This window comes from Athene cunicularia (assembly GCF_003259725.1).
Source record: "Athene cunicularia isolate RWA chromosome Z unlocalized genomic scaffold, athCun1 chrZ_part2, whole genome shotgun sequence".
Classification (NCBI taxonomy): Eukaryota; Metazoa; Chordata; class Aves; order Strigiformes; family Strigidae; genus Athene; species Athene cunicularia.
This window is the reverse complement of record NW_020799143.1, coordinates 19,481,719-19,503,044: the sequence shown is the minus strand read 5'-3', so window position 1 is coordinate 19,503,044 and position 21,326 is coordinate 19,481,719. Positions and strand designations below refer to the sequence as shown.

At 41.3% G+C, this 21,326-nt stretch overlaps 1 protein-coding gene across 1 annotated transcript in view; it reads left to right on the top strand.

The window, feature by feature from the left end:
• Positions 1–1,707: 1,707 nt before the first annotated feature.
• TRPM6 (transient receptor potential cation channel subfamily M member 6) overlaps positions 1,708–21,326 on the top strand; it is a 76,949-nt gene continuing 57,330 nt past the window's right edge. The window contains exons 1-8 of the mRNA XM_026866238.1: positions 1,708–1,808; positions 2,650–2,688; positions 13,911–14,091; positions 14,396–14,609; positions 15,466–15,590; positions 16,350–16,521; positions 17,810–17,984; positions 19,318–19,441. Of these exons, the coding sequence (XP_026722039.1) occupies positions 1,708–1,808; positions 2,650–2,688; positions 13,911–14,091; positions 14,396–14,609; positions 15,466–15,590; positions 16,350–16,521; positions 17,810–17,984; positions 19,318–19,441 (1,131 nt within the window). The remainder of the gene's footprint in view (positions 1,809–2,649; positions 2,689–13,910; positions 14,092–14,395; positions 14,610–15,465; positions 15,591–16,349; positions 16,522–17,809; positions 17,985–19,317; positions 19,442–21,326) is intronic.

Genomic DNA, 21,326 nt, shown 5'->3' with positions numbered 1-21,326 from the left:
CTTTGTCTTCGGTAGGTCTCTTTCTACGATAATTAATTTTCTTGCATGCCTGTGCTCTGTCCAGCCCTGAGGATCCTCCACGCTGTTACTCCTTCATTCAAAGCTCAACCAGACACAATTCAATTAGTTGCTCCCAGAAGAACACACACACACACCAATGCCAGCAAACTGCTTTTTAATGATATCTTTCATCTTTGTCAGGGGGAGGCGGTGGGTGGGTGTGTGCTGTTTCAGAGTACATTAAAACCAAAGGTAAGACTCCCATTAGTCTTGGTGGAAGCTGGGTCCCCACCTGCAGACCAGCTGGTAGTTCACTCAGGGAGCTCACGGCACTCCATAACTGCATGACTAGCTGGGAGATTATGCAGGGGTGTTTAGGGATGTGAAGCTGAAGTAAAAATACCTCAAATGGACCTGCTTTATTAAGGATCATAATTCCATTCAGGAGATAAAAGAGAGGTATTCTCTTTCATAAGCATTATTGCTGAACTCCATCCATAAAATGCTCCCAGCAGTACTCTTAATAAGTTGAATTACTGTCATTCTTAAGAATTGAATTGTTTTCTAAGTCATTGTATGAAGGACATGTTTTGCAAACAAGTATGGCAACGAGTACTTACCATAAATATTTTTCTACAAAGTAGACATTCTGCAGACAATCATGAGGAACGGATAAGGAGTCAATGTGTATTATTTGATTACTCTTTGCTTTGTATGCCTAATCATAAACCAGGACCCTACTGTGCCCTGTCCTAGGGAGCTTGCTGTCTATGTATAATGTAGACAACAGTAGACAGAGAGTGAGATGAACATGAGAAACAGTGAGATAATAATGATCAGTATAAATGTATTTACTGTTTATAATATCTGTCCGCTGCATGTTTCATTATGGGGTAGTTCCCTTTGATGACAAAAAAATCCTTTGCTTCCAGTGTTTACTAATCTCAGTCCCAGACATTTAGAACTTCAGCATCCAAAACCTATAATTCCTTTCAGGGAGTTTCATCCTGATAAAACTGAAGAGAAAAAGTTCAAAGACTCCCAGTAAGATTCTTTGAAAAAAAAATCTGTGTACCACAGTGACTGTTCAGTTTTCTTGGCTGCAACAGGCTTCACTGACACAGTTTTCACAGTGCCCCAGGAGGCTAGTGGAAAAAACCCACCTGACATGCACTTGTAAATACTAGGTTTAAGTCTTTGCTCCCTGCTTTTGCATTTCACTGTATTCCTAGTTCAGCAAACATACAACCAGGATGAATCTATCCTTAACTCTGTTAAGAATAATAAACAAAGGAATCAACTGTCTCTTTGACATAAAAACAAAATATTCCCCTTTTTGACATTTACAGCTTTAGTAAGATTGCAATTTGCTAGTCTTCTGGCAGAAGGGAAGTGCAGTCCTTTAAGCAGTTCTGATTCCTCCTTACTATTTCCTCAATTACATGTTTGACAGATCTTCTAAGTAATTTTCATGTTTATTAGTGAGGGATGGGAATAAATTTTAATATTGATCTTTCTGTGGAGCTGTGTAAAGCTTGGGCACGAAGAGCTAGGACTGTTCAGAGCTGTAGCTTCAGCTTACAGTGTTTGGTTTCATCTAACATCATGACAGGATTCATTCTGAGTTACGTGTTATGTGTAAACACAGCCATGTAGACATTATAGTGCAATTTTTGGCATAATGTTCTTAAGTTCAGGAATACAATGATGTTTGAAATGTCTTTTCAGTCCCCGAAATCTTGGATTGAAGAGGTCTTCAGTAAAAGAGAATGTGCACACATCATTCCTAGTTCCAAAGATCCTCACAGGTAAAACAATGAATTTTACTTTCTTTCTGTTAAATTTAGAAAGAATCGGAATACTTTTTTTATGGGTCTTGTCTGTAGCTTGAAGTTCTTTGCAGTTCTGCAGTGTCCCAGTTGGTGATTGCTGGTGTTTATGGGTTTTCATAGATGCTTTCATAGATGTTTTCATGGATGTCACCAGTACATTTTAAATGATACTATTCTTTTGAATTAGAAATTGGCAATAATTGGCCTTCCTAGGCTTTTTAGATGTGTTGCTCTCAGTCCAGTAACCAAAAGTGTGGGATGCCATCCAGGTGAGAGATTGAGTTACATGGAGTTATTGTAGCACAGGAATTCTTAATACTGTACCACCGTTTTTTCCTTTCCTCAGAATAATGCCTGTTGCTGAGTCTTCTGAGATAGAGGTTTCTTCTCAGACTGTGTGGAGTGTGAAAAGATTAAATCCTCAACTTGTGTTTTAGGACTTGAGAAAGCAAACAATTAGGCATTGCAGATTGTGTATCTAGTGGATGGTGTTGCCTAAATAAACTTAGTGAGATCAGATTCTGAGGATGTAAACTTGTAATTTTGAACATATTGTTTTGAACACATGGATAGTGTAGAGTAAATAAGATAGATAACTCATCTGTGAAATGCAGATTTGACTTACGGTCTAAGATGTAAAATGCCAGACAAATCACTGAAGTTACCCAGTGCATCTTCCAGAGGTGAGTGCAGAAGAACAAAGCCTTTAATGCTGTTGATGAGATTTTTTTTCACAGGTGAATCAACACTGTATGAATACTATTATGGATGTTTTCTTTTATACAAACACATATTAATTATCCATCTTGTATCACAGGTGTCCTGCAGGATGCCAGGTGTGCCAGAATTTAATCAGGTAAGAGTGCATAAATATGTATCTATGATTTTTATAATGAACTAAAGTTAGTGATAGTAATTCTTAGTCAAGGAAGTGAAGACATCAAAATATCCTTCCTCATATATTGTCAGACTTGCATTTCTGGTGGTGTGCTGGAGAATGTTTAGCATAAATCTGTGTAAAAGGAATTGTATGATAGCATTTAATTTACTTGCAGTAGAAAATTTTATCCAAATATCTTCTTGTGTGGATAAGTTTGTCTTAATCTTCTGCTGAGGAATGAAAAGAGGAAGTGTGCCTTAAATGGGAGACAATTCCAGCTGTATCATGGGTGAAGAAGAGTGAGATGAAAGCAATGGAGAACAATAAGAATTATGGAAAGAGGAAGAACAAAAATGAAGGAAGAAGAATGTGGTGTAATCGAAGTTGCACTTGGTGGCTGGCACCAGCAGGACTCATGGTGGAGCACTCCAGCATGGTGCACAGAGGGTTTCCTGAATCAGGGGAAGCTCTAGGGAGCTGGGAGAGCCTCCACAGTAGCTGGTGGGACCTGGCTGGGGCAGGAGCAATGGTGGCCAAGCCCCCCACATGTGTAAGAGAAGCCCTCAGAGAGTGTGAGTGGGAAGGGCACTGAAGCTCTGCCAGCTTGATCATGGAGTGATGGTTTCCACTTGGCCTAGGGACAGCATGCCAATGGTGTGCTAGTGAGGTCCTTCAGTCTATTATCTCAGTGGAGGTAGGGGATGGAGATTCATGCAACAGCAAAGATGCAAGGGTTATTGATGTGTTACAAACCATGGAAGCACCTGAGAATGGTTACATAGGAATTAGGACTTCTGCCCCAAAAAAGGTAGTGGGATCAGTAGCCCACTTGAAGTGCATCTACACCAATGCACACAGTATGGGCAACAAACAGAAGTTGGAAGCCATTGTGCAGCTGGAAAACTGATACGGTTACTGTCACAGAAACATGGTGGGATTACTCACAAAACTAGAATGCTGGAGTGGATAGCTAGAAGCTCTTCAGAAGGTGTAGGGAAGAAGAGAGAGGCAGTGGGGTAGCGCTTTATGTTGTGGAGTATTTTGATTGTCTAGAGCTTAATGATGGTGGCAATAGAGTTGAGTGTTTATGGGTAACAATCAAGAGAAAGGCCAACAAGGCAGAGATCATGGTAGGAGTCTGTTATAGGCCACCCAACCAGGATGAAGAGGCAGATGAAATATTCTGTAAGTAGGTGGGAGAAGTCTCACGATCACAAAATCACAGAGAATCACAGAATCATCTAGGTTGGAAAGGACCCTGGAGATCATCTAGTCCAACTGTTCGCCTGGCACAGTTCCCACCTACAGCATATCCTTAAGCTCCTAATCGACCCTACTCTTGAACACCTCCAGGGATGGGGACTCCACCACCTCCCTGGGCAGCCCATTCCAGTGCCTAACAACCCGTTCTTTAAAGAAATGCTTCCTAATATCTAGTCTGAACTTTCCCTGGTGCATCTTGAGGCCATTGCCTCTTTTCCTGTCGCTTTCTACTAAGCTAAAGAGGCTCAAACCCAGCTCTCTGCAGCTTCCTTTCAGGTAGTTGTAGAGGGTGATAAGGTCTCCCCTCAGCCTCCTCTTCTCCAGACTGAAGAATCCCAGTTCCCTCAGCCGCTCGTCATATGACATGTGCTCCAGACACTTGACCCGCTTTGTAGCCCTTCTCTGGACACGCTCAAGTCATTCAATGCCCTTTTTGGAGTGAGGGGCCCAAAACTGAACACAGGAATAGAGGTGCGGCCTCACCAGTGCTGAGTACAGGGATCAGATCCCTTCCCTGTCCCTGCTGGCCACGCTATTGCTGACACAAGCCAGGATGCCATTGGCCTTCTTGGCCACCTGGGCACACTGCTGGCTCCTGTTCAGCCGGCTGTCAATCAACATCTTCAGGTCCCTCTCTGACTGGCAGCTCTCCAGCCACTCCTCCCCAAGCCTGTAGTGCTGCTGGGGGTTGTTGTGGCCCAATGGCAGCCCCCGGCATTTGGCCTTATGGAAACTCCTCCAGTTGGCCTCAGCCCATGGCTCCAGTCTATCCAGATCGTTAGCCCTTGTTCTTGTGGGGAACTTCAACTTACCAGATGTCTGCTGGAAATACAGTGCAGCAGAGAGGGAACAGTCTGAGAGGTTCCTGGAGTGTGTGGAAGACAATTTCCTGACACAGCTGATGAGTGACCCAACTAGATAAGGTACCCCACTGGACCTTCTGTTTGTGAACAGAGAAGCACTTATGAGTGATGTGATAGATGGAGGCCATCTTGGGCATAGCAGTCATGAAATGATAGAGGTTTTGATTCTCAGAGAAGTAAGGGGGTCAGGAGAACTGTTACCTTGGACTTCTAGAGGGCAGATTTTGGCCTGTTTAGGAGACTAGCTGACAGAGTCCCTTGGGAGGCAGTCCTGAAGGGCAAAGGGGAACAGGAAGATTGGACATTCTTCAAGAAGGAAATCTTAAAGGCTCAAGAGCAAACTGTCCTCATGTGCTGAAAGATGAGCTGGCGGGGAAGACCTTTCTGGCTTAACAGAGAGCTTTGGCTGGAACTCAGGAAAAACCCCAGAGTTTATGACCTTTGGAAGAAAGAGCAGGCCACTCAAGAGGAGTACAAGGATGCTGTGAGGTTACACTGGGAGAAAATTAGAAGGGCCAAAACCCAACTAAAACTTAATCTGGCTACTGCTGTAAAAGACAATTTTTTTTATTTTTTTTTTTTCTATAAGTACATTAACAATAAAAGGAGGGCTAAAGAATATCTCCATCCTTTATTGGATGTGGGGGGAAACATAGTGGCAAAGGATGAGGAAAAGGCTTGAGGTACTTAATGCCTTTTTTGCCTCAGTTTTTAACAGTAAGACCAATTGTTCTCAGGGTACCCAGGCCCCTGAGTTGGAAGACAGGGAAGAGGAGCAGACTGAAGCCGCTATAATCCAAGGGGAAATGGTTAGTGACTTGCTACACCACTTAGACATACACAAGTCTGTTGGACCAGATGGGATCCAGTACTGAGGGAGCTGGTGGAAGTGCTCACCAAGACAATAATTTCTCAGCAGTCCTGGTTAACTGGTGATGTCCCAGTTGACTGGAGGTGAGAAAATGTGACACCCATCTGCAAGAAGGGCTAGAAGGAGGATCTGGGGAGCTAAAGGACTCTCAGTCTGACCTTGGTGCAGGGGAAGATTATGGAGCAGATCATCTTTTGTGTGTCATGTGGCATGTACAGGACACCCAGGTGATGAGGCCCAGTCAGCATGGGTTTATGAAAGGCAGGTCCTGCTTGACAAACCTGATCTCCTATGACAAGATGACACACCTAGTGAATAAGGGACAGGCTGTGGATATTGCCTACCTAGACTTTAGTAAGGGCTTTGACATTGTTTCCCACAGCATTCTCCTGACAAAACTGGCTGTTCATGGCTTGGATGGGCACACGCTTTGCTGGGTGAAAAACTGTCTGGATGGCCGGGCCCAGAGAGTTGTGGTGAACGGAGTTAAATCTAGTTGGTGGCTGGTCACAAGTTTGTTCTCATGGGATTGCTATTGAGGCCAGTTCTGTTTAATCTCTTTATCAATGATCTGGATGAGGGGATCGAGTGCACCCTCAGTAAGTTTGCAGATGACACCAAGTTGGGTGGGAGTGTTGATCTGCTTGAGAGAAGGAAGGCTCTACAGAGGTATCTGGACAGGCTGGATTGATAGACCAAGGCCAACTACATGAGGTTCAACAAGGCTGTGTGCCCAGTCCTACACTTGAGTTACAACAACCCCATGCAATGCTACAGGCCTGGGGAGGAGTGGCTGGAAAGCTGCCTGGTGGGAAAAGGACCAGGGGGTGTTGGTTGACAGCCGGCTGAATATGAGCCAGCAGTGTGCCCAGGTGGCAAGAAGGACAGTGGCATCCTGGTCTGTATCAGAAATAGAGTGTCCGTCAGGACTAGCGAAGTGATTGTTCCCCTGTACTTGGCACTGGTGAGGCTGCATCTTGATTACAGTTTTCAGTTTTGGTCCCCTCACTAGAAGAAAGATACTGAGGTGCTGGGCTGCATCCAAAGAAGGGTAACGAGGCCAGTGAAGGGTCTGGATCACAAGTCTTACATGGAGCAGCTGAGGGAACTGGGGTTGTTTAGTCTGGAGAGAAGGAGACTCAGGGGAGACTTTATCACTCTCTAAAACTACCTGGAAGGAGGTTATAGTGAGGTGGATGTCAGTCTCTTCTCCTGTGTACCAAGCAATAGGACGAGAGGAAGTGGCTTCAGGTTGCACCAGGGGAGGTTTATACTGGTTATTAGGAAAAATTTCTTCACCAAAAGAGTTGTCAGGCATTGGAACATACTGCCCAAAGAAGTGGTTGAGTGACCATCCTTGGAGGTATTTAAAAGATGTGTAGATGTTGCACTTAGGGATATAGTTTAGTGGTGGACTTGGCCATCTTAGATTTAGGTTTGGGCTTGATGATCTTAAAAACCTTTTCCAACCTAAATGATTCTGTGATTGTGTCATTCTATGAAAGAGGGTAATAGAAACTTCCTGTATGATAGGTTTTCTGAAGTTTTTTTATCTTCTCTGCAGTGGTCATTCCGCCCCTCCTTTTGGAAAGGCAAGCAACAAAAATTTAACTAATCTGTGGGTTTTTCAGACAGCTAATATTTTGTGGCTTGTATTAATTAGTTGTTTACATTCCAGCATTTGTCATTCAGCTTGTTTTCCAAACAGGTCTTGATACTGTAATAAATGATCAGTTGTTGGAACCAAAATTGTAATTTTCCTTGATATTTGTTTTGTGTTAAAGACCTCTGAAGGCTGAAGCAACAGAAAATAATGAGTTTCTGATTAACTGATGACTAGCAACATGGTCCTAACTAGTCCTGTCACTTGCATGAGCATGGTCATTTGCTCTTAATAATATTTCATATTTTATTTTGCTTCTAAGATTTAAGTGAAACGAGTCACATTTTCAAAAAAGCAAATAAATTACTCCTTGAAATCACATTGCTGTAAAAGAAAGATATATGTAATGGTGTTGGCATTGTAAGTAAGGCAAATGATCTACATTGCATCTGTTCAGAAAGGGTCAACTCCCTCTCAGGGAGTGGTCATGTGTATATTTTGCTTTAGAGTGGAATAATAGAGATTCAAAGATATTTGCAGGTGTTCTGCAATTAGAAATGCAAGGAGAATTTTAATGCTTCTTGATAACCTTCAGATACTCAGGTGGGTATCCAAGATGAAGTTAATTTGTGGTTCAAAATATAGTGGTTTAATCTTGTAGAGACTACAGTTCTGCAGTCCTCCAACTTCCCACTGCAGAATGACTGTGTTCTTACTTGATCTGGGCAGCTCATTGTTATGAAAATTAACCTGTGAGGGTGGAAAACCAAACCAAGATTAGCTTTTCAGCAAATCAGCCTTCTAATAAAATGGTTTAATTTCATGAATGTGCAGTGGAAGAGGGAGGAAGAGAAACTGGAAATGTGCACCCCACAGGGTTGGGTTTGTTTTTTTTTCCTTTCACCTTTCTCTGTAAAGATATCCCATAATTTTGTGGGGTTTTTATTCTGTAGTTTTTTCTTTCACTTTTTGTAGAGCATTTTCATTCTGTTTAAATTCATGTGAATCCTATTTGTCAGTCTGCTGTATATGCAGAATGTGTGCGTATGTCTGATATTAGTTTCAGTCAGCCACTACCTTTCAAGTACATTTTCCCAAATGTTAACTGTTCTTGTCTTCTTGTATATCTTAATATGTACACAGAGCTTTTTCTAGGAATATTTTTCTGATCCTAACCATGGGAAATAATTTCCCACGAGTGTTATAACTGGTTATATTGTATTTATTAGCAATGAAATGTGTTTATTAGCAATGAAACAGATTTTGGGCCTCCTGAGATCTGTGATTTTCCACAACAGTCAAAAAGTCATGGGAATATACTTGATGTCTACTATAATATGTTGTGGGCAAATGAAATCTGTTAATGATTTCTTACTTGCAGAGACCTTCCAAGGTTTGCAAACAGCTTATGAGTGGATTATACAACTATTTGCTAATACTAAGTAGAACAACTCCATTTAGTAGTTGCTAATCAAATTTGAGTAACTTACTGGCACCTTTGTCCATGCTTCCTTGGTGTGTTGAAATGGCTTCTATATACTCTTCAGTACAGTGCTCACAAACACATCCCAGACAGCACCTAGACTGATCTCACTGCATGAACATTCAGGAATGTGGTGCTGACCTTCTGCAACTTTCTACATCCAACAAATTTTCTCTATATCTGACCTTTTAGGCATATATTTTGGACACAGTCTCTAAAGTGCTGCCTGCTAGGGCACCGGATTTTGTAATCCGGCTCCTGCAGTTACTTTTACCTCAGTGTTGACCCTCCAGGCCCCTTATCACTCAAATTGTGATTTTTCCAGAAGTCTGCTTTTGTGTTACTGACGTTGCTTCTCCTTCACTAGTAGCTTAGTGATCCTTTGAGGCAAAGAAGGTAAAGTCATTGCAAAGATGCTTTCATCAATGCATATGATATATCCATAGGCTCACGAGATGACTCAGGCTGGCAGGGACCTGGGAAGGTCTCCAGTCCCAGCCCCTGCCCAGAGCAGGGTCAGGCTGGGCTGCTCAGGACTTCACCCAGTCAGGGCATGAAATCCCCAAGGCCAGAGAGAGTCCACCCTTGTCAGATCTCAGCTCCACTGCTGGGTTGTCCTCCTGGGGAAGAGGCTTCTCCTTATCTTCAGCCTGAGCCTCCCCTGTGTCACCTTGTGCTGCTGCCTCTCTCCCTCCTGCCACACACCACTGTGAAAAGCCTGAATGCATGTCCTCCATCCCCTCCCATCAGTGCTGGAGATGCTGTTGGATGGCCCAGAAACCATCTCTCCTCCCAGCTGAACCATTCCTAATCATGCAGCCTCTTCTTGGAAGTGAAGGGCTGCAACCCCACTGTCTGTCACCAGGATAATCATGCTCCCCTGAAGTCCCTCTCGTTTGCTGGTGTCTCTTCTGTGTTGGGGACCCAAACTGACAAGCACCAAGTAGAGGCCACAGTCCCTGCCCTCCTCTGTCTGTCGGGGCCATGTCCTGCTCACCCCACCCCAGGCACCACTGGCCCTCATTTCTGCGTGGGCACACAGCTGGCCCCAGGGCATCTTGCTGCCCACTGGCACCCAGAGCCATGCCCCAGAGCTGCCCCCACCTTGGGGCAGCATCTGCCCTCCATCCCCTCCTCCAGATACCAGTGGAGATGCTGAACCAAACAGGCCCCACACAGACTCTGTGGGACCCCGCCTGATACTGGCCTCTAGGCAGCATCTGACTGAACAACCCTGTGAGCCCACCACCCAACCACGTTCTCTCCCATCAATCTGTCCTCCCTCCAGGTTGTAATGTCCCAGCCCAGGTACAAGAATATTGGGGAGACAGTGCCGAAAGCCTGGCTAGAGCAAGGGTAGGTTGCATTTTCTGCTCTCGTACCATGATTTTGACACAGTTTGGTGGATCAGGCATGATCTACCTGTGGTAAATGCTTGTGAACTTGTCCCTGTCTGTCTTCTCCCTGCTGTGCTCAGACATGGGCGCCAGGATGTCTTGCTTCTTGATTTTACTTGGGACTGGCAGAAGGGTGACTGGTCTGTGGTTTCTCAGGTTGGCTTTTGACCTTTTTTTGAAGGCAGGTGTGACATTTGTTTTTCTCCAGTTGTTGGAGACCTTCCTGATCTCTGTGATCTTTGAGTGCTGAGTTTCCTCAACACTTTGGGGTGCAACCTGAAAGGTCCAAGGGACATGTGTGGGTCAAGTGCTCTCGAGCAATCATGACTCAACCATCATCCCTGTCTGGTAGCTCCTCTCCTTCTTGAGCCCTTGAACACAGCACATAACTTTACAGAAAAAAAACCCAAACAGATGGAGGTGATGTTCTGCTTTGGTTTCCTCAGCCTTCCTGAGAGCCTCTTCGTCTTGGCATTTGACATCTCAGGTAGCTCAGGAGTCCATAGCACCTTGTCCCTTCCTGCTAGATGATTAGAGAGAGCAAGAGTGCCAGCTTGGAGCAGAGCATGAGCTATTTGGGAAATACTGGTCCTTTTACATTCTTACCTCTTGCTATGGTAATCTCTAAGGTAAAAGCAGCTGCGTGGACCCTGCAACACCTGTGTGTTAGGTTTATGTACAGTTCTTCCACTGCCTACTCAGCATAACAGCTGTTCTGAGTGCAGCTCACCTCTGGGTGCACTTACATGTAAACATTAAGTATGTAGTGCAAGTGATTTTAATTACTAAAACAGCAGCTGCATGGACCCTGCAACACCTGTGTGTTAGGTTTATGTACAGTTCTTCCACTGCCTACTCAGCATAACAGCTGTTCTGAGTGCAGCTCACCTCTGGTAAGTATGTAGTGCAAGTGATTTTAATTACTAAAACAGTTCAGTGTTCACTGGACCTCTCAACTTCAAGGTTCCTGCACTGATTTGTATTGTGAGATGGTTAGTTCCTTTCCACAGAATCTCTGCTTTGAAAAGGCAGGTTGCTCTGACTCTTGCTGCTTTAGAAGGGACTGCTGATGTAACCCTGTATGGAACAGTATTGTATGAGATAGATAAGTCATTCTGTTCTCATACTTTGATGATGGGCTGAAATTATTTCATGTTTTAGAAAATGTAATACACTGATGATGAGCTTGATTGCTTTTCAGTGCTGTCATTCCAAGTGCTGGTATTTGCTGAATCAGACTCAGAATGTGTAATGTGGTATCTAAGTGAGCCATGTAAGGTAATGTAGTATTTAGTTGTGGTTGCTGTTGGTTCTCTGTCTTTTGGAATGACTCCTGGATAAAAGGTCTTGTTGATGTGAGACCACTCTATGAGCATACAGTGACCACAAGGTATTTTCAGGACTAAAGGACAATAGGTTATCTATGTTTTTTATAATCTTTCACCTAAAGATATTTTTTTTTTCCTGACATTTGCTGTCTCTTACCCTTTTATTTCTCCCCAAAAAGTAAGCAGAAAAAAATGGAGCAAGGAGGATAATAGCTCAGCTGTGGAGAAATTTGTCCTCTAAAGACTAATGATAAAATCAAAACTACCTCTTTCTTCTGATCCTTCCTTTGAGGTATGTAGGGAGAGTCATAAACAAATACAGTCATTGGCTTTGTTCTCTTTGTGGGCTGATTTTCTCCAAATCTGTGTCCCTTGTGCTATCTGCTTTGCTGCTACGTTGCTCTGAAACACTTTCTGTTTAGATATCTCTTTATCAGTGACTCTGAGTGTGGATTTTGAGTCCACATGTTATTTAACAGCATGATGTCAATAATAATCTTCCATCTGTGTTGATCATACACAGTCTTCTGAAATAATAATTTAATTGTATATATGTGACTTGGTGTGACTGTTTGATTCTCCAAGTTCCAGATTGGATACTTTTTGTTTATTTCATCAGCCTTGACCTTGTTTGTCTTAGTTTGCCTATGAGGAGGCAAAATTACATGGGTTTTGCTTTTCAGGCCATCAAAATGAGGTCCCTAGATCAGTAGTTTGTTTCAGCAGATCCTGTGCTCCCCCTGATAATCCCTGGGTTTCTTTCTGCCACTACCACAGTGCAGATGGTTGTGGAGTCATGCAGTGAGCCAGACTGGACAATACTTCTGGTTAGCGTAACTTTGCAGTAAAAACTCCTATGTGTGGTTTCCCCTCCCCTGCTAGATTATTTCCTCTTATTCTTTCAGGATTCAGTTGTAAGCACATAACTGACGTTTTTGGCAAGTCCCTAGATTTCTGTGATATCCTACTATTTATCTCCTCTAGGGAGAAGGTGTAGGTGGTCCAGGTGAGCTAAGCCATTTTGAAGTAGCTTGACAAAAATTTGAGTATTTTTGGTAGTCCCTGTTGTCTTCTGACTTCTAGCTAGCCATCATCATACATCATACATGTGACAGTAGAGCTCAGGTCTTTTCTGCAGTGCTAGGCTTCTGCATCTCTTTAATTCTCCAGTGAATAAGATTGTTTAATTGAGTTATTAAGAGTGTGGTAGGCTTCCTTCTCCAGTCTGCTTTTCAGAACATTGAATCAATCAAATGCAATTTGCCTATGTTGAAAAACTGGAGTGCAAACATAGTTTCATGGTTTCAAAAAGTGCCTTTCTAAAGCAATTTACTTGTTTAGTTTGCTTAGGGTTGTTTTGGGATTTGTTTTTGTTTGTTTGTTATTTTAAATCTATTTCTCTTTCATCAGTTCACGCTTATATCCACAGAAAACTCTCTTTCTGAATGTACCTTTTCAGGGTTTTGCAGATGTTTACAACTAACCTACCCTGCGATCCACAAGCAATACATCTGAGTACTGAGGCATTCATTGAGTTTGGGTTGTTGAAGGATGTTTTTTATCTTAAAAGAGTAAAAGGGAAGAATTTGTCTCCATTTCCCAGGGTATATTGACCTCTGAAATCTCTAAAGGAAAGCTGGACTGTCAGATGTCACTATAAATTACATTGAAGTTAATCCTGGAGAGGAGACTGGAGCCTGCTGAGGCCTGTATGACAGTAATACTGTTTGAATTTGCAGTCTAGATTATTCATGCAGTTGCAAATCTTTAATGCTAACTGAGCTTCTGCTAAATTTCACTTAACATTGTATTTGGTGTATTCACTTTGCTGGCATCCAAGGGTTAGTATAAAGGTCACCCTGAAGTTCTCTCTAGACTCTGGAGCCCCTCTCCCCCTAATTAATGATGGTACCTCTTAGATCTTTTGTCAGTACCTAGTATAACCTGTTATAAGAAACATGGAAAACCTTGGTGTCATAAGATATTCCTCTGAAATGTCACACTTGATACCAATAAATCTGAGCTACATTGCTGTGTTCAGAATTGCTATACAGGACTCTCAAACTGTTACAGAATTGCACGGAATCACAGCATGGTTTGGGTTGGTAGGTACCTTTGAAGATTGTTTAGTCCAATCTCCCAACTGCTACTAGTGTTCCTCAGGTAGAGAACAAATTCTGTATCCAACAAAATATATTTATGATTTAATTCAGTGTCATTTTGTCATTGTAGAGATTTTTTTCAGCTGAGTTAATTTTTATTATCATCCATGTAAGAAAGCTACTATATCCTTCTTTGCAGAAAAGTTATTGGTCTATTCTGAGGAAGATCCTGGAGTTGCATTGCAAGTGTGTCTGATATAAAATAATTTATTTATTTTTTCGTGTGAGATGTTGCTGTGGACGGCTGATTGGAGATCACCCAGAAGTAGACTGTAGCTGGCCTGTTTATCAGACTGCCCCACAGAAAGATTCTGGAGAATGGTCTGTGCAAAAACACACGAAGATGAGTCCGACAGATGCATTTGGTACAATCAATTTTCAGGATGGAGATCACACTTACCATGCCAAGGTAAGAGGTGCTGGGTTTATATGTCCAACTTCTTTTTATAATTTCAGCATAAGAAAGGCAGGGGAATCTAAAAGTAAGTCAGGTTAGCGTGTGTGTATGATATTTTTATGTTGAACTTCACTGTGATTAAGCATAGTCTGTCTTGCTGTCTGTATTGCTCACTGATGTGTTTTTGTGCTGTCATGTTAGCAGTAGTGTGGAAGTTTTAATCTTTTACAAAATCTTTAAGACATTAATGCTGAGAACTCTTTTTCTCTGGGAGTAATTCAAGGATGTTTATTTTATCCATTATTATTTCTTCCAGTATATTAGACTTTCTTATGATAGTAATTTGGATCAGCTGTTGCACCTCATGGTTAAAGAATGGCAGATGGAGTTGCCAAAGCTAGTGATCTCTGTTCATGGAGGCATTCAAAATTTCAAGCTTCCCTCAAAGGTCAAGCAGGTTTTCAGCAAGGGATTGGTAAAGGCTGCTGAGACTACAGGAGCATGGATAATTACAGAAGGCATCAACAGCGGTAGTGTAATTATTTTTCTTTGTTTCAGTTTTCCTCTGGTGTTTTTTCTCTGCCATACAAGCATATACATTTAGGGCAAATATAATGAAATTGTTTGATAAATTGTGGTATTTTATTACAAAATGAAGCTTTTTAAAGGAACAATGCATAATTCGAAGAATAACATATGTTCTGCTGTTTACAGGCATTCTGGGTTTTTTTTGTTTGTTTGTTTGTTTTGTGGGTATTTTTTTTTTTTTTTTTATTAATTCAAAGAGCAGAGTATTATGCATCTAATAAGAAACACTGTTAGGAGATAACCAGAACTTATTTGCAGTCAGTTTTATCTGTTTCATTAAAATATTTAGGTTCTGAGCACTGTGATTTGTGGTCTTGAAATAGTTTTCAAATCTCAGTTTAACGGGTTTTATAATTAAGAAAGTTTTGAATCTGGAGAATCCATTAATTAGTATGTTAGTATCTGAAACTCCCTTTAGACTACTCTCAAAAACTGAGGGGGTCAGTAAGCCACAGAACTGAAAGTTTAGATTTTATCCAGTCTGGTGCCCTTACAGGAGAACTGTTCTGTGCATTTATGTAAATAATAAAGTTTTATGAAGTACAAATTAGCAACAATTATGAGTATTATTAATTAGAAATTAATTATAAATATATGTTGAGTTTGAAGCACTGATATATTACGTTTAAGCCTTACAATTCCTGTGGTGCACATCAAATATACAAGTTGGGCGGGATGGTTTGTTTCTGGCTAAAACATAACTGTAGAATAAACTAAATGATGGGAAACCCTTTCACTGGTGTCCTGTAGCAGGTCTCCAAAAGTAGAAGAAAAAATATTATTTAATTATCTGTTTAGGAGTGTCCAGGCATGTGGGCGATGCACTGAAAGGCCGTGCTTCACCACACCTGAGAAAGATCTGTGCTGTTGGAATTCCTCCATGGGGTATCATTGAAAACCAGAGGGATCTCATTGGAAAAGATGTGAGTTGGACACATTTAAATAATAGAAACCTTCATATTCAGGGGATGTTATAGCTTTCTTGCATACTTTATTGTCTGCCTGTTTCATTTCACTGGTCTGGTATTTTTTCTCAGTAATGAAGGCTTGGATTTTGCTCAGCAGTAGATTTTTTTTGGCATGTTCAGGCACTATATTTTGCTTTTTGTATGCAAAAGAATAGTTCTAAAATATTTATTTTTTTACAGGAAATTGCCATTAGTTTTTGAAATTTTGTAATTAATTAGGCAATTCTCTTGTGGCTGCAAATGATATATTTCTATTATCATGTGATTCAGGATGAGCAATCAGGTTAACAGTATATTCAAAAAGGATATTAATATGCATGATTTTTATTTATAAACTAGAAATTCATGTGGGTGCTAGTGTGAGGGTACAATCTACATGACTGTCTAGTAACACGACAAATAAGGTGAAATCATTCCTGATAAAGTAGCTCACATGTTTTTAATGGGAATACACTGAGGAAAAATATGGCGTTGTGTTTCAGCTGTTGCAAACAAAGGCAGGTGGTGGCTCTGACTAAAGACTGCAAGCCTAATCACTAATGTTTTCGGTGGTATTAATTGTGGTTTTGTTGCTGTTAAGAATCAAATGAAAACCGAAACACAAAAAGTGTGATGAGGCTCTCAGAAGATCAAATAAATACATACAAAAGAGGCAACATAAATGGTGATAATTTGTTGGTTTCTTTGAAGATGTTTTTATTTTGGTTTTCTTAGGTAGTTTGCCTGTACCAGACTCTTGGTAATCCACTCAGCAAGCTAAGTACCCTCAACAGCATGCATTCTCATTTTCTAATGGCAGATGATGGGACAGTAGGCAAGTATGGGAATGAAATGATGCTCAGGAGGAATTTGGAGAAGTACATATCACTTCAAAAAATACACACAAGTGAGTACTGCTGTGGTCAGCTTTATGACAGAAAAACCTATCCTAAAAGTTGTGGAAGTACTTCAAATTTCCTGTTACATGTTGCACATCTTCATTTGCCGTAGATTTCACTCAGGTTAAAGGTTATTAATTGCATGTGTCTTGAACACTGAATATGAGGAAAATGAAAAGGACAGTATTTTTATAAAGCATTATGCCTTTGGGCTAACTCACATTTTGTTTTTTCAGTTGTACCCACACCTAAATGACTCAGATTATTTACTAAGTATTCAGCATTTGCTCACTTTGAAGTTTTGCATGGTCTTTGTATCAGCACTAGATAGTTTTCTAGCATTTTTCTAGGTAGAAAAAATGTCACATTAAATGTAATTAGAATTATTTTTCCCCTCTTCATTATTTTATCCTCATCACTCTTCTATATTGGAAGCCTGGCACCTCCTCTGGTACAGAAACAAAGACTAGTTGGGAACAGAATGCTGTCGGCTAATGTTGGTTATATTGTGTAACTTTAATTGTTTGCCTATACAGTAACCAAGTTATGGTATAGAAATCATGAATGAAATATTTATTGCGTAGACAAGTATTTCTTTTTATGCACTAGATTGTATAAATTATCTGTGGAAGTTCACTCTTACCTAGTGATTTAAATCTTGAGGTATGATGTTGAATCATAATGCAGAGTTATGATGTTGAATCCTTGTTTCCTTTATCTGCTTACATTACAGTATTTACAAATATAGAAATTTACCCAATTTTCAATGTGTTCATATATAGAGCTTCTTACTCTGCCTCTTACATCTTTCTTCACTATGAGTTTTTGCAAGTCAGACTTTCTGTTGTTTTTAATTTCTATTGTATCTTATTTGAAATTTATTTTTGTTTATTAAAAAAAACCCTGCCCTGCTGATGTAAAACTTGAGCAAGTGCCTGATTACTTTTCTATGTATGTAGGTAAAGAAAAGGTTACTGACCACATTTCAAACACCGTCAGTGTCTGTGCATGTAAGATCTGTTGTAAAGAGCAGAGGGATATTCTGAAGGATGTTTTTTCTTTGCAATGCTAGCACCACTTGCAATTTTATCAGAAGGTTTTCATGGCCTTATTGATCTTGTTGCAGAAGTTCTGTGAAAGTGTTAAAAAGTGTAAGTCAAATTAGAGATGGTGAAGACGTGTTTTGCACCACTGAACCATGTATGAGACCTCTTCATGAGTTTTATTTACCAGATGGCCTGATCTTTTTGTGTGGCTGGGACCTGTTCGTAATGAGTTAGGTGTGTTTTGAAACAGGAATGGGCCAAGGTGTACCTGTAGTTGGGCTGGTGGTGGAAGGAGGCCCCAATGTGATCCTAATGGTGTGGGAGTACGTGAGGGCCAGCCCAGCTGTCCCTGTGGTGGTCTATGACGGCACTGGCAGAGCTGCAGATATTCTGGCTTTTACCCACAAACACACGGGTGATACAGGGTGAGTAGTGGCATAATGCTCCTCCTCCTTGGTCTGTTATATTGCAAGGGACCCGAAAAAAACTGTCTCAAAACTGCTGAGATAATTTCTAATGCTATTAGTAATGACCCCACCATGGTATTTTGCTGGCTTTTATTTCTGTACAGAGTTTCTTCCTTCCTTGCCTCAAACTAGTGCTGAAAGAATTATTCTACCAAATTTGGTATGGCTTTTTTGAAGAAGAAAAATAAATGTCGTCTAGCTATTTTGAGTTACTATGTTTCTCAGCTTTGGCAAGGAACACTTCTGAGTGAACCCAGAGTGCCTGTTTGGGTTTTGACTCAAACCTTTGTCCTGCTATCAGTATTCCGTAAGTGGGCTTGGGCTTGGGCTGCACAAAGCTTTTGAGACTAGGGCTGGGATTAGTTGCTGTAGGAGCCTCAGTCTGGAGTAGGAGGACTAAGATTCTTTGGCTTTGGTTTTGGTTTACCCAGTGGTAACCCAGATCTGTCATCCTCATTTAGCTGTAACTCTTCATGTCACCTCCAGTGCAGCCCCAGGTTCAGACTCTGTTAAACCCACCTTGATGAAAATTATATGCCCAAACTGGAAATAAATATATATGTGTATAGCCAATTAATAATTTTGTGAAAGTTTTTCAAAATCAAGAGGGCTTTTTAATGGAAAATAAATCTTTTAAAAGGTGAAGTGGGTTAGTTCCAATTAAAAAAATGAAAATTACTATAAATTTTATATCCTAAATTTGTATTTATTGTCTTCCTAAATATTCTTTTTTTGGGGGTGATATTTTTCCCTAGTGTGTTGTATTGAAAACTTTTTTTCTTCACTTGCTTTCTGATCCATATTTCTGATCTTTAAAAAAAAATCCTGCCATTTCTAAAGAAAATGAAATATGGATGGAAAGGTTAACAAAGATAAATGATGGTAAAAAGGATGGGAGAGATATGAAGCCTAGTGAACACATAATGAGAAATTTAATTTTATCCTTATATGATGATTGAAAGAAAGAAAAAGTTTGCTAAACTTTAGTGATTTTTAGCTCTATATTCACAGACAATCCTTTGAAAATTGTTAACTTTTTCATTTGTTCTATTTCCAATAGTATGTATGCATGGTCAGAACTAATGCCCGTGTGAATAATAATTTATGTTATGTGATGCCTTTGCCTGGTTTTGTTGAAAGAAGGCAGAAATAAGTCAACAGAGAAGTAGAAATAAGAGATTGCTCCTATGTCTCTGCTTAGCACAAGTTTTGTCTTTTGCTGAAGTGTCATTTGGGCTGGTAAGAAGTTCCAAAAAATATACTTATTCTTGCTTATGTATCTGTTTTTCAGGGAGCTGCAACCTCAAGTGAAGGAGGAAGTCTTAGTGATGATTCAAAACACATTTAGCTTGGGACAGAAGCAGTCCAGTCATCTATTTCATGTTTTGATGGAATGCATGGAGCACAGAGAGTCTGTGAGTGGGGTTCACACTCTGACTTTAGGATGTCTTTATATGCTGTTACCCTTTTTGCTCTGTCTGTGGTGGCATGATCATAGCAGTTATAGAAGTAATGGTGTTATTTCTAATATAAAGATAACACAGAGGTGCCTGTACTAATTTACATATTGAGTAGCTCCACAGAGCCTGTTCAGTTAACTTCCTAAGTCTCAGTGGCTGCTTGTGAAATGACAGCCTTTCTGATTTTAGTGAAAGGACAGATATCTTTCCTTTCACACAAGAGATCAAGTATTTTCTTCTCTAGTAGTGTCTTGTAATTTAGAAATGTTTCTATCCATTTTTCTACTCATAATCATGCTAAAACTTGTCTCTGACTTTTGAAATGTACTTTTGAAATGTGCTGGCATGTTTAATGGCTCAGATGCTCATTTGAGAGTAGAATCATTGAACCATAGATAGGTTAAGGTTGGAAATGTCCTTAAAGATCATCTAGTTCCAATCCTCCTGCCATGGGCAGGGACATCTTCCACTAGATCCGGTTGCTCAAAGCCCCGTCCAGCCTGGCCTTGAACACTGCCAGGGAGGGGACAGCCACAGCTTCTCTGAGAAATCTATTCCAGTGTCTCACCAGCCTCACAGGAAAGTTATGAGGAAATATGTAGTCTAAGTCTACCCTCTTTCCGTTTAAAACCATTACCCCTTGTCCCATCACTACACTCCCTGATAAAGAGTCCCTCCCCATATTTCTTGTGGGCCCTCTTTAAGTACTGGAAGCCTGCTATATGATCTGCCTGGAGCCATATCTTCTCTAGGCTGAACAGATCCAACCCTCTTAGCTTGCCTTCATAAGGGAGGGGCTCCAGACCCCTGATCATCTTCATGACCCTCCTCTGGACTTGCTTGAGCAGGTCGATGTCCTTCTTATGTTGGGGGCCCCAGAGCTGGACACAGTACTGCAGGTGGGGTCTCACCAGAGCAGAGTTGAAGGGGAGAATTCCCCTCCCTCAACCTGCTGGCCACACTTCTCTTGATGCAGCCCAGGATACAGTTGGCTTTCTAGTCTGTGAGCTCACATTGCTGGCACACAGTCAGTTTTCCATCCATCAATACTCACAAGTCCTTCTCCACAGGGCTGCTCTCAATCCACTCATCCTCCAGCCTGTATTTGTGCTTGGGATTGCCTTGACCCATGTGCCTTGGCCTTGTTCAACTTCATGAGGTTTGCACAGGCCCACCTCTCAAGCTTCTCAAGGTCCCTCTGGATGGCACATCCCTTCCCTCTAGAGTATCAGCTGCACCACACAGCTTAGTGTCATCCACAGACTTTATGAGGGTGCACTCCAGCCCACTGCCCATGTCTCTGACAAAGGTGTTAAATATTCCTGGTCCCAATTTGGACCCCTGAGGGGCACCACTCATCACTGATGTCCACCTGGACATCAACGTGTTGACCGTAACTCTTTCAGTGTGACTGTCCAGCCAATTTCTTATCCACCGAGTGGTCCACCCATCAAATCCATTTCTCTCCATTTTAAAGACAAGGATATTGTGCAGAACAGTGTCAAATGCTTTGAATAAGTCAAGGTAGATGATGTCAGCTTCTGTTTCCTACACTAATGCTGTAACCTTTTTGTAGAAGGCCACTGAATCTGTAAGGCATGATTTGTCCTTAGTGAAACCACATTGGCTGTCACCAGTCACCTCTCTGTTTTCCATGTGCCCTGGCATAGTTTCCTGGAGGATCTGCTACATGATCTTGCTGGGCAGAGGGATGAGACTGACTGGTCTGTTGTTCCCTGGGTCTTCCTTTTTAGCCTTTATAAAAGTGGGGGTTATATTTCCCCTTTTTCAGTCACTGGGAACTTCACCAGTCTGCCACGACTTTTCAAATATGACAGAG